The following is a 13,023-nucleotide window of genomic DNA, read 5'->3' as shown; positions in this document are numbered from 1 at the left end:
TGACATTTTCAGGCTTATAATATTGCCATATTACAACCGTATTCATGCTGGCATGTCTTGTCATTTGTCACAACACAAGATCAACCCAAGTTTGAGTGTCTAAGCACTACTGTATGTTGGGATAATATCACAATAAACACTCGTTGTTCCCCGGTCGGCTGTACCATTTTCTCTCGAAGCAATAACAAGGCTAATTTGAATTTAATCATATTCACAATTTCAAATTTTTCGTATTTAGCATTTTATAAGTTGCATTAAATCCCCACGGCCTAAAATTTGTGAACACGGCATTCAAATTTTAAAAATGAGTGATTTCATTAGTTTTCGGTTTTTTTAAGAAACACTGTAGATTACATACATGCAATTTGTCCTGAATCCTAACACGTAACACGAAGAGATCCCGCATCTGGTTTTCTAAATTCTAACCATGACATTTAATATTTTACAAGCACGCACAACTTCCATATTCTGACATAGGTCTCTTTTAATTTTTAATTACGGTGTATTAGCTTGTTTTCAATTAATGCATGCAGCCTGAAGAAAACCGTGAACAAACACAGGATAAATACGTTCTTTGCGGTGTTCATATTTGAAGTTTGGATTAAAAAATTGGTAGTTTTTTACACAAATATTCTTTGTGTGTGTCTTTTTTTTTAACGTTTTGTTGTAACCATATTTGGATAAAAATAGATATTTTGGCTTTAACCAACTTAAATTTTTCCACAAAAGCTTTTTAAAACACTTGTCTATTGCTGACAGCCTGTGGAGTCCAAGCTTAACTTCCTCAAATTGCAACTGTTACAGACATCGGCGTACAGACGCGAGTTAATGAATTGTGTTTAATGAATAGGGAATTTTTCCCAATTTTTAAATCCCAAAGCTTCCTAGAGACTTTAAGCTCGAACAAAACTCATTATCTTAAATGAATTTCTTTGTCTCCGGCCACGAACAATAGCTACGCCGACAACTGTCTGTGACATATAAGAACCAGGCTTAAAACAAGAATGCAATTAAACTTTTGAAATACACATATATTTATGTTTTAAGGTACTATACATGTTTTAAACGAAAACTTAAACTAACTGCAATGGTGATTTAACCTTGAAATCAACAGTTACAATGCGACGCTAAATCAAACTGGCCTGGGCCAGGTCTTGGACAAGTCTAGGTAATATGTGCCACATTCACGATATCGAATACCCAACATAATTGACAAAATACATGGAACACGACCCAATAATTATAAAACACGCCGAAAAGTGTTAATACTAGTATGGATCATAATATTAAGTTGAAAATAGATCAGGACTAGGTAAAACCCATTCACATTACAAAAATCGTGGTCCAGATCAGCTCCAGACCTGGTTAATGAATAGTTCGGAAGACCTGACCAAAGTGCGTTTAAACGACGACCTCAGCTCTTGCAAGTGTCAATTAAAATACGGTTAACAGTCACCAGTAATCGCCTCAATAAAATACTAACATGCCACCCAAATTAGCGGGCTACGATTCGTGAACATTGCAAGAGCCCAATACCCTATAAATACGCAGAGTATTTTCTATAATACGCAGAGAGAGATACGCAAGTCTATTTTCTGACAGCGACAGCTAACTGGATGTTGATAGTTGAAAAACAACAGCACTTCCCATATGGAAGTAAATTATATGAAAACATTCGGACAAAATTAGTTAATACCTGACGAAGAAGTGACAGTCAATTTAGTCTAACTGAAAACGTACTAAAAGGCAACCTAATTATCACATTTAGGCAAGAAAAGATCAGTGAGTTGCAGAGCAAATCCTGCCTATCACCAGCTAGTCTACTGCGACACTACAACATACATAGCACAAAGGCAAGGTTAAATTGATGGAATTTACATTGCTCGGTTACCGTTAAGGGCAACGTTCTCCAAAGGTGACAACGATCCCTCCTTTGCAACATTTCTTGTTATTAGGATTGTAGTATTCTGCACCACAGCATTTGAAGTCAGATTTCTTCCTGTGAACTTCACCACAACAGCAAACATGAGTGATTTGATTATAATCCTTGCGACCACAATCCTTTCCTGAAAGGTAACAATATAATGGTGTGATAAAGTGCATCGAGGTTAACTTGCTGAAGACTTCATGGAATGAGATGCTGGAAAAGTCGAATTAAGCTATTAAATAAGTCAAACTTAGATTCTGTTTCGGTTTTCTCTGAAGCTAACACTTCCTAGATTCCCAGACAATGTAATAAGCATTTACCTGTAACATCAATTTTCACATGACATAGTATATCAGTAATATATAAACTGGCATTGCGCGTATACTTGTACATCAGAGTGTGTTCACCAACACAGAACCATCCCGAGGTATTCTGTGGGTTATCTGGGCTTGCTGTGGTCTGGCAAGTGGGGACAGGTTTCGACCAACTCACCAACACCTTTGTCTCACCCGTTAGTACTTCTGCTCTCACTATTTGGGTCCCAGGACATATGCATACTGCAATAAAATATTACCTCATTAGGTGCAGTGATAACCAGTAATGTGTGCAGTGATAACCAATTTGTGTAGAGATAAAAGTAGAATGCGCAGTGATAAAATGAGAATGATCAAATGTATGCAGTGATAAATGGTATTTTCAGACCTCATGCACTCTGCTGAGATGGGTTAATCAGTAATTGTCACCCAAAATGCTGGAAATCAAGGCCTAGGGACTCAAAAATATAAAAAATCTTCCGCGAGAGATCCTACATACCCCCTAGAATTACCCGATCTTTTTTTTTCGATTTTTCCCCATCCATTATACTGTCGTGATTATAAAAATTATGCGCATAGATAGAAAATTCTTAAAATTAGCAGTGGCATTAATTATCTGTTATCTGCAAACTGTATCAAATTAAGAAAATAACACTCAGTAAATGCCTTGTAATCTCATGCACACGCATTGTTAAATAATTTGTTTAGCATGGGTAAGTAGCTATAAGGTCTTCCTCCCCCAGCCACATCTGGGAAAACATTACTTTTGTTCAGGGAGTGCATACGTTTTTAGAATTCAACCTTTTTTGAACTGGCTTAAAATAGGTCATGCAGCGTTTCCGAAAAAACTTTTGTCTTATACGTTTTTAATTGCACTCAATATAATGACTGTACTGTTATCGCTATTAAATTACAACAAATTCACCGATAACAGTAAAATAAACTTGTTTTCAACTCAGTTTCTCACAACCTTTTTCTCAACTCGAAGAGCTATACACTAACAACACATTTGTTTAAAGTCACACAGTTTACCGGAAGTAAAATTGTTTCGAATTAGTGTAGGGGCATAGCATTTCTATCATACATTCTAACTCTCAACACTATTTTTCTCTCCTATACGCAGATTCGTCGTAACGAAACTCACTACGTGACGTGAGTTTTTCTAGTAGGTTTCTTCTGTCAACAAAGTATGAGACCTTGCGTCACTGTGTGAGAGCAATTGAAAATATTAAAAAACTGGTGTTATGTTCCCGAATGAAACGATTTAGCGTATTTTCTTTATATAATCGCAAAATAAGATAACTTATTCTTTCCTGTGAGCAAAAAGGCAGAAATTGTAGCTAATACACGCCCAAGTTACAAAATGTTTGATAACGATAGAAATCTAGTAATTGACTCGTACTTTGCGAGATCACTGGCATCAAAGTTCACAATCTTGATAGTAGAGTTACACAGACAATTGCACAGATAAAGTCCGAGTTAACAGACGCTGTTGAACCTCGGGTATAAATGTCGTTAAGTCATCTGCCTAATTCAACCCATTTTCAAAGATTTACTACGTCAAGTTATTCAAAATTGTGTCAGGATCGGAGAAAAAAATCACTTTTAAATAAGAAATAGGAAAAGATTAGCGTCTTCCATGATATTAATTTGCGCAGAGGGCCAACTTAACACGTTCATTTCTGGTATCTTTACCTGTTGAAACACATTCTACTCCAGCATTTTCGTCATGACTGCAATCATGTTCTCCCCATCCCGCATGAGAACAACTTATCAAATTTGGCTCCATTCCTTTGCATTCAACCTCGTTTAACCATACCCGTGCAGAACCATTCCGGACCTCGCTGCCGCGAAGAGCTCTAACGGCACCTTGATAACCAAGTTGACGACAAACAACTTCAGCATCTTTTAAATCCCATCCATCATCACAGATTGTTCCCCATCGTCCATTGAAGAACACTTCAACACGTCCTCTTCCATTTTCACTTAAAGATCCTTGCAACCTCAGCGTTACATTAGCTGAAATATTTAAAATATCTAAATAAAGCTTATCTTGATACTATGAATAGTGAAATTAATAGGAAGGTGAAACTAATATCCCGAAATTTTCTGATTTCGTTTCTCAGGCCCGCAGGTTTCTATTGCTTTTTAATGCATAACTCCAAGTGAAAAATTCAATTTAAGTATTCCATGACACCTACACCGTAGAACACAATTGAAGCTTGACACTTGTATTTTTTATATGTTGTATTTTGGGTTTTACATTTAGACGTTTAAAGGCCTGTTTACATTTGCAATTTTTGCTCCGATTTTATATATGATTTCTTTCTTTTGATACACGTGGACGAGTAACTAGTTACGAATGCTCTGATGTATAAGAATTCTCATTTGAATATCAGTAACTAATTCACTCATTTCATCTATTAAAGGAAGAAAATTGAACATAAAATCGCCGCAAAAATTGCAAGTGTGACGAAACTCGCTACGCGACGTGAATTTTTCCATGACGGTTCTTCTGTTAACAAAGGATGAGACGCCAAAGACGAGCTTGCGACATGCGTGAGAGCAAATAAGAAAGATTAAAAACTGGCATTATGTTCCAAATCAAACGATTTAGCAAATGTTCTATTAGCGCCAAATAAATAGAGATTACTTCATGGTTGGCGAGTGTGTACGATTTTTATGCACGAGTTGTGAAGGATCGCAATACGAACAAGATAGCGCAGCGAACGAGTAAGTTTGCGATCCTTCGCAACGATTGCATAATAAAAATCGTACAAACGAGCCAACCATGAAGTAATTGGTTTATTAAATGTGTATAGAGATCAATTTGACAACGACACGCTTTTAATATACAAAAATACAGCGAGAAACAAAATCGAAACTTTATCCATCAAAACATATTTATTACCGTTCAGTTTCTTTTTAATTTTGTTCAATAGAAGTTAGATATTCTTTCCGAAAGATTTAATTGAGAATGTGCTGAATGTAAAAATATCTTGAATATGAGAATTATGTTTTGAATTTCACTCCTAAATTTCGACGTCATTTTGAAAGAAAATGTAAACAAATTGCCGCCAAAATGACATACGACAATTTTTCACGTGTGAAGAATAACGTACGTCCAATCAAAAGCCGTGTATGGCATTTTTTCACACGTGAAAAACATCGTACGTCCAATCAAATTGCATGAAATTAATTTACACAGTGAAATATGATTTTTATTTCATCATTTTGCTGTGCATAAATCTCTATACACATATAATAAAATAACTTATTCCTTGCTGTAAGCATGCAAGCAGAAATTGTAGCTAATACACGCCCAACCTCATAGAAAATGTTTCATTGCGATAGAAATCATAGTCATTGACTCGTACTTTGCGTGATCACCGGCATTAAAGTTCACAATCCTGATAATAGAGTTACATAGACAATTGCAGAGATAAAGTCCGAGTTATCAGACGCTGTTGAAGCTCAGTTGTAAATGCCATTCGACCTAATTTCAACCCATTTTCAAAGACTTACGAGGTCAAGATTTTAAAAATCGTGTCAGAACACGAGGAAAAAATTACTTTTAAATGCCAAATAGGAAAACATTAACGTTTTTTTCAGATATATGCTCACAGGGCCACCTTAGCGTGTTTATTTTTTTATCTTTACCTGTTGAAAAACATTCTACTCCAGCGTCTTCGTCATGACTGCAAGCATGTTTTCCCCATCCTGAATGAGAACACCTTAACAAATTTTGCTCCATTCCTTTGCATCCAACCTCGTCTAACCATATCCGTCCAGAACCATCAGGAACCTGACCTCCGCGAAGAGCTCTAACAGCATCTTGATAACCAAGTTGACGACAAACAACTCTAGCATCTCTGAAATCCCATCCATCATCACAGATTGTTCCCCATTGTCCATAGAAGAATACTTCAACACGTCCTGTTCCATTTTTACTTAAAGATCCTTGTAACCTCAGCGTTTTATAAGCTGGAATATTTAAAGTGAAGCTTATGCTAATGCTTTGAATAGTCGAGTTCATACTGAAGTGAAACTAATATCACGAAAATTTCTGATTTCGTTTCTCAGGCCCGTAGGTCTCTACGGCTCTTTGATGCATATCTCTAAGTTAAGAATTCAATTTGAGTTCCATTAAACCGTCACTGTTTAACACAATTAAAGCTCGACACTTGTTTACTTTGCACGCTTGTATTTCGGGGTTTAGGTTAAGGCGTTTAAAGGCCAATTTACACAGGCAATTTTATATGCGATTTTGCTCTTTCGATAGATGTGAACGAGTAACTAGTTACGAATTCTCTGATGTATAAGAACTCTTATTTGAATTTCAGTAAGTAGTTCACTCATTTGTATCTATCAAAGGAAGAAAATAGCACATAAAACGGCAGCAAAAATTCAAAGTGTAAGTGGGGTTTCAAAAAAAGGTTTTGTTTGATATGTTTTAATTGTATTCCACATAATAAATTTATTTTTTCCTTTCCATAAGAGCACATTAGTAGTAACGGAACCCACTACACGACTTGAATTTTTCCAGTAGGGTTTTTCTGTTAACAAAAGATGAGACGCCAAAGGTGAGTTTGCGACATCCGTGAGACGAAAAAAATTGCGTACTTTAAGTGATTAACGGCATTAAAGTTCAAAAGCCTGATAATACAATTACACAGACAATTGCACAGATAAAGTCCAAGTTAACGGACGCTGTTAGCTATTTGCTCATAGAGCCAACTTAAAATGTTTATTTTTTGTATCTTTACCTGTTGAAACACATTCTACTCCAGCGTCTTGGTCATGACTGCAATAATTTTCTCCCCATCCTCTATGTGAACAACTCATCAAATTTTGCTCCATTCCTTTGCATTCAACCTCGTCTAACCATATCCGTCCAGAACCATGAGGAACCTCACCTCCGTGAAGAGCTCTAACGGCATCTAGATAACCAAGTTGACGACAAACAACTCTAGCATCTTTGAAATCCCACCCATAATCACAGATTGTTCCCCATTGTCCATTGAAGAACACTTCAACACGTCCTGTTCCATTTTTAATCAAAGATCCTTGTAACCGCAGCAATATATCAGCTGGAATATTCAAAATATTTCTGTAATGCTCGTGTGAGTTATGCTAATGCTTTGAATAGTGGAATAATTAGTAAACTGGTGATTCAGTGAAATTAATATCACGAAAATTTCTCATTTCGTTTCTCAGTCTCATAAGTTTTATTGTCTTTTAATGCATATTTCCTAGTGAGTAATTCAATTCGAGTTCGATTCCGTTATATATATTGACACTGTTCAACACAATTAAACCTTGACACTTTTATATATACTTTGCACGCTTGTATTTCGGGGTTTATCTTAAGGCGTTTAAAGTCCCGTTTACACTTGCGATTTTTGCTGCGATTTTATGTGCGATTTTCCTCTATTGATAGATGTGAACGAGTAACTAGTTACGAATTCTGCGATGTATAAGAACTCTTATTTGAATATCAGTAACTAATTCACTCATTTGTATCTATCAAAGGAAGAAACTCGAACATAAAATCGCAGGAAAAATTGCAAATGTAAACGGGCCTTAAGGTTTATAGAATTAAACATTTTTTGAACTCGCTGTATATAGACCTTTCGCGGTTTCTGAAAAAGGTTTTTTCATATGTTTTTAATTGTATTCGACATAATAATTGTATTTTTCCTTTCTAAGAGAATATTCGTGGTAATGAAACTCACTAAGCGACATAAAATTTTCCAGTAGGGTTCTTCTGTTAACAAAAGATGAGACGCCAAAAGCGAGCTTGCGACATTGCATGACAGCAAATAAGAAACATTAAAAACTGGTATTATGTTCGCAAAGAAACGATTTAGCAAATTTTCTATTCGCAACAAATAAGAAGACTGATTCTTTCCTGTAAGCAAGCAGTAACTGTAGCTATTATACGCCCAACTTCATACAAAATGTTTGATTACGATAGAAATCATGTAGTCTTTGAATCGAATTTTGCGTGGTTAATTACTTAACGGCATTTAAGTTCACAATCCTGATATCAGAGCTAAACAGGCGATTGCACAGATAACGTCCGAGTTAACGGTCACTCTTAGATATACGCTCAAAGAATCTGCTTAGCGTGTTTATTTTTTGTGTCTTTACCTGTTGAAACACATTCTACTCCAGCGTCTTGGTCATGACTGCAATAATTTTGTTCCCATCCACTATGAGAACAACTTAACAAATTTTGCTCCATTCCTTTGCATTCAACCTCGTTTAACCATATCCGTCCAGAACCATGAGGAACCTGACCTCCGTAAAGTGCTCTAACGGCAAATTGATAACCAAGCTGACGACACACAACTCTAGCATCTTTGAAATCCCATCCATCATCACAGATTGTTCCCCATTGTCCATTGAAGAACACTTCAACACGTCCTGTTCCATATTGACTTAAAGATCCTTGTAACCGTAGCGTTATATCGGCTGGAATATTTAAAATATCTAAGTAAAGCTTGTGTGAGTTATGCTGATGGTTTGAATTGTGGGATAAATAGTAAGATGATTCAGTGAAACTTATATGACGAAAATTTCTCATTTCGTCTCTCAGGCCCTTAGATTTCTATTATCTTTTATTCCATACCTCCAAGTGAAAAATTTAATTCGAGTTCGATTCCGTTATATACTGACATTGTTCAACACAATTAAACCTTTACACTTTTATATTTTGCACGCTTGTATTTCGGGGTTTGGGTTAAGGCGTTTAAAGGCCCGTTTACACTTGCGATTTTTGCTGCGATTTTATGTGCGATTTTGCTCTCTCGATAGATGTAAACGAGTAACTAGTTACGAATTCTCCGATGTATAAGAACTCTTATTTGAATATCAGTAACTAATTCACTCATTTGAATACAAGAAAGGAAGAAAATAGCACATAAAATGGCAGCAAAAATTGCAAGTGTAAATGGGCCTTAAGGTTTATAGAATTAAACATTTTTGAACTCGCTGTATATAGACCATGCGAGATTTCCGAGAAAGGTTTTGTTTCATATGTTTTTAATTGCATTCGACATAATAACTGTATTTTTCCTTCCTAAAAACAGATTCGTGGTAACGAAACTCACTAAAAAACATAAATTTTTCCAGTAGGGTTCTTCTGTTTACAAAAGATGAGACGCCAAAAGTGAGTTTGCGACATCCGTAAGAGAAAAAAAATATAAAAATATTATATTCCCAATGAAACGATTTGGAAAATTTTCTACGATCGCAAAAATTAGGTATGAATGTCGTTAAGTCGTCCGCCTGATTCCACCTATTTTCTAGGATTTATTATGTTAGTTTTTAAAAAGTTTTTGTCAGAAAGGCAGGAAAAATCACTTTTAAATGAGAAATAGGAAAACATTTGCTTATATCAGATATATGCTCATAGATCCACCTTAACATGTTTATTTTTTGTATCTTTACCTGTTGAAACACATTCTACTCCAGCGTCTTGGCCATGACTGCAATCATGTTCCCCCCATCCTCTATGAGAACAACTTTTCAAATTTTGCTCCATTCCTGTACATTCAACCTCGTCTAACCATATCCGTCCAGAACCATGAGGAACCTGATCTCCCTGAAGAGCTCTAACAGCATCTTGATAACCGAGTTGACGACAAACAACTCTAGCATCTTTGAAATCCCATCCATAATCACAGATTGTTCCCAATTGTCCATTGACAAACACTTCAACACGTCCTGTTCCATTTTTACTTAAAGATCCTTGTAACCTCAGCGTTACATCAGCTGGAATATTTAAAGGTTAAGCTTATGTTGATGCCTTGAAAAGTTTCTCAGGCACGCAGGTCTCTTTTTTTAATGCATAAACCGACCGACTAACTGACTGACTCGTTTGAAATTTCGCTACACATTGCAATGAGACGCACTAAAAATGAGACGCCAAAGGCGAGCTTGCGACATTGCGTGATGGCAAATAAGAAAGATTAAAAACTCCTATTAAGGCTATTATGTTTGCAATGAGACAATTTAGCAAATTTTTTATTAGCGCCAAGTAAGGTAACATATTCTTTCCTGTAAGCAAGCAGAAATTGTAGCGAATACACGCCCAAGTTCATACGAAATGTTTGATTACGATAGAAATCAAACGCCTGTATTTCAAAAGCTTACTCACACTCACTCTCATTCAGTGTGACATACAAATTTTACTTTACTGGTCCATGAAAAAGTTTTTTCTTAACCGTTGGAAAAATTCAAGGTTAAACACTGAGAATGAACCTTTTATTCGAATGGAAATACCTCTACTCATAAGTTTGAGCGTGAGTGAGCTTTTAGAACACAAGCGATAGTCATTGACTCGTACCTTGCGTGATAACTGGCATTAAAGTTCACAATCCTGATAATAGAGTTACACAGACAATTGCACAGACTAAATCCGAGTTAACAGACGCTGTTGAACCTCAGGTATAAATGTTGTTAAGTCGTTCACCTAATTCAACCTTTTTTCAAAGATATTCTAGGTCAAGTTTTTAAAAATTGTGACAGAACTGCAGGAAAAATCACTTTTAAATGAGAAATCCGAAAACATTTGCGTTTTTTAGACTATCTTATCTCCGTTATTTTATCTTTACCTGCTGGAAAACATTCTACTCCAGCGTCTTCATAATGACTGCAATCATGTTCTCCCAATTCCCTATGAGAACAACTTGTCAAATTTTGTTCCATTCCTGTGCATTTAACCTCGTCTAACCATATCTGTCCAGAACCATGAGGAACCTGACCTCCGTAAAGAGCTCTAACAGCATCTTGATAACCAAGTTGACGACAAATAACTCTAGCATCTTTGAAATCCCATCCATCATCACAGATTGTTCCCCATTGTCCATTGAAAAACACTTCAACACGTCCTGTCCCATTTTTACTGAAAGATCCTTGTAACCTCAGCGTTTTATAGGCTGGAATATTTAAAGTGAAGCTTATGCTAATGCTTTGAATAGTGGAATTATTTGTAAAGTGAAACTAATATCACAAAAATTTCTGATTGTGTTTCTCAGGTCTCCATTTTCTTAATGAATAAACTGACGGACCGACCGAGCGACCGACCTATTAGCGCCAAATAAGATAACTCATTTTTTCCTGTAAGCAAGCAGAAATTGTAGCTAATACACGCCCAAGTTCATACAAAATGTTTGATCACGATAGAAATCAAAGTCATTGACACAGTTACCCAGACAATAGACCTTTCTTATAATGACGCGGAAAGTCTGATGTTACATAGAATTTAATTGCCTCTACAAAACTATCGAGACAATCAAACTTCGTGTAACACCAGACTTTCCGCGTTTGATGTCATTACGAAATAGGTATATTGCACAGATAAAGTCCGAGTTAACGAACGATCTTAGATATACGCTCATTGAACCACCCTAACAACATGTGGTTATTTTTTTGACTTTACCTTTTGAAAGACATTCTACTCCAGCGTCTTCGGAATGACTGCAATCATGTTCTCCCCATCCTCTATGAGAACAACTTATCAAACTTTGCTCCATTCCTTTGCATTCAACCTCGTCTAACCATATCCGTCCAGAACCATCAGGAACCTGACCTCCGTGAAGATCTCTAACAGCATCGTTATAACCAAGTTGACGACAAACAACTCTAGCATCTTTGAAATCCCATCCATCATCACAGATTGTTCCCCATTGTCCACTGAAGTACACTTCAACACGTCCTGTTCCATTTTTACTGAAAGATCCTTGTAACCTCATTTTGTTTGATATCTTTTTATTTGCATTCGACATAATAACAGTCTTCTTCCCTTTTAAGAGCAGATTCGTGGTAACGAAACCAACTACGCGACGTGAATTTTTCCAGTAGGGTTCTTCTGTTAACAAAAGATGAGACGCCAAATGTGAGCTTGAGGCATTGCGTGACAGCAAATAAGAAAGAATAAAAACTGGTATTATGTTCCCAATGAAACGATTTTGCAAATTTCTATTAGCGCCAAATAAGATAACTTATTCTTTCCTGTAAACAAGCAGAAGTTGCATGTGGCTAATACACGCCCAAGTTAGGGGCTGATTACATGGTGTCTTTTTTTCAGCCCGGGCTGAGTTTGTAAACCAGCCTGGCTGGTAGTAGACATAATAATTTATTTCGATTCTTTGTGCGCTTTAAAATCCCGAATGACAATAACTTGACCTTTAAGGGACTATGACTGCACATAAAAGTGAAATAAACAAACGAAAAAGCATTGTCAAGGCGAATTTTTCTGTCCGGGTTTAAGTTTATTTATGATTACATGACAACAACAGTAAGTTTAGCCCTGTTAAAACACTCCATGTAATCAGCCCCTTAATAAAAAATGTTTTATTACGATAGGAATCATAGTCACTGACTCCTAATCTGTGTGATCACCGGCATTAAAGTTCACAATCCTGATAATAGAGTTGCACAGACAATTGCACAGATAAAGTCCGAGTTAACAGACGCTGTTGAAGCTTAGGTATGAATGCTGTTCGACCTAATCCAAGCTCTACAATAAACGTCTAACTGTTTGAGGATGAAATATTGTGTATAATTCTTTTTACCTTAGATTTATGCGAACATTTTTTTAAAGATTTAACTATAATTTTCATTTTAATTAATAACCATGCAATATGTAAAACCTTAAATAGTCGGTTATGTCTTCGCAAAACCGAGCAAAAACGACATACTGTACCAAGGTCATATAGTCATAAATATATTCGTACAGCAAACACGAAATAAACCTCGAAATAAACAAAGTAG

At 36.1% G+C, this 13,023-nt stretch overlaps 1 protein-coding gene across 1 annotated transcript; it reads right to left on the bottom strand.

Annotated features, from left to right (window-relative positions):
• Window positions 1-3,886: 3,886 nt before the first annotated feature.
• Window positions 3,887-12,092, bottom strand: LOC114539537 (deleted in malignant brain tumors 1 protein-like). The gene is made up of 7 exons (XM_028560173.1): window positions 11,690-12,092; window positions 10,863-11,186; window positions 9,697-10,020; window positions 8,395-8,718; window positions 7,008-7,331; window positions 5,902-6,225; window positions 3,887-4,260 (listed from the first exon to the last, which is right to left on the bottom strand). Exons 1-7 carry the CDS (start codon window positions 12,033-12,035, stop codon window positions 3,887-3,889), a joined length of 2,340 nt encoding a protein of 779 aa, XP_028415974.1. The 5' UTR covers window positions 12,036-12,092.
• Between the last annotated feature and the right edge of the window lie 931 nt (window positions 12,093-13,023).

This window comes from Dendronephthya gigantea, unplaced genomic scaffold (genome assembly GCF_004324835.1).
Source record: "Dendronephthya gigantea isolate DGI-Jeju-01 unplaced genomic scaffold, DenGig_1.0 000205F, whole genome shotgun sequence".
Classification (NCBI taxonomy): Eukaryota; Metazoa; Cnidaria; class Anthozoa; order Malacalcyonacea; family Nephtheidae; genus Dendronephthya; species Dendronephthya gigantea.
This window is presented reverse-complemented; position numbering and strand designations above follow the sequence as displayed.

What these genes read in the sequence shown, in the direction of transcription:
- LOC114539537 (XM_028560173.1), bottom strand. Translation starts at nt 12,035, where the DNA reads ATGTCGAATGCAAATAAAAAGATATCAAACAAAATGAGGTTACAAGGA. An exon ending in AGTAGAATGTCTTTCAAAAG is followed by an intron (nt 11,187 to 11,689) that starts GTAAAGTCAAAA and finishes TAAATATTCCAG; the next exon opens with CCTATAAAACGCTGAGGTTA. An exon ending in AGTAGAATGTGTTTCAACAG is followed by an intron (nt 7,332 to 8,394) that starts GTAAAGACACAA and finishes TGAATATTCCAG; the next exon opens with CTGATATATTGCTGCGGTTA.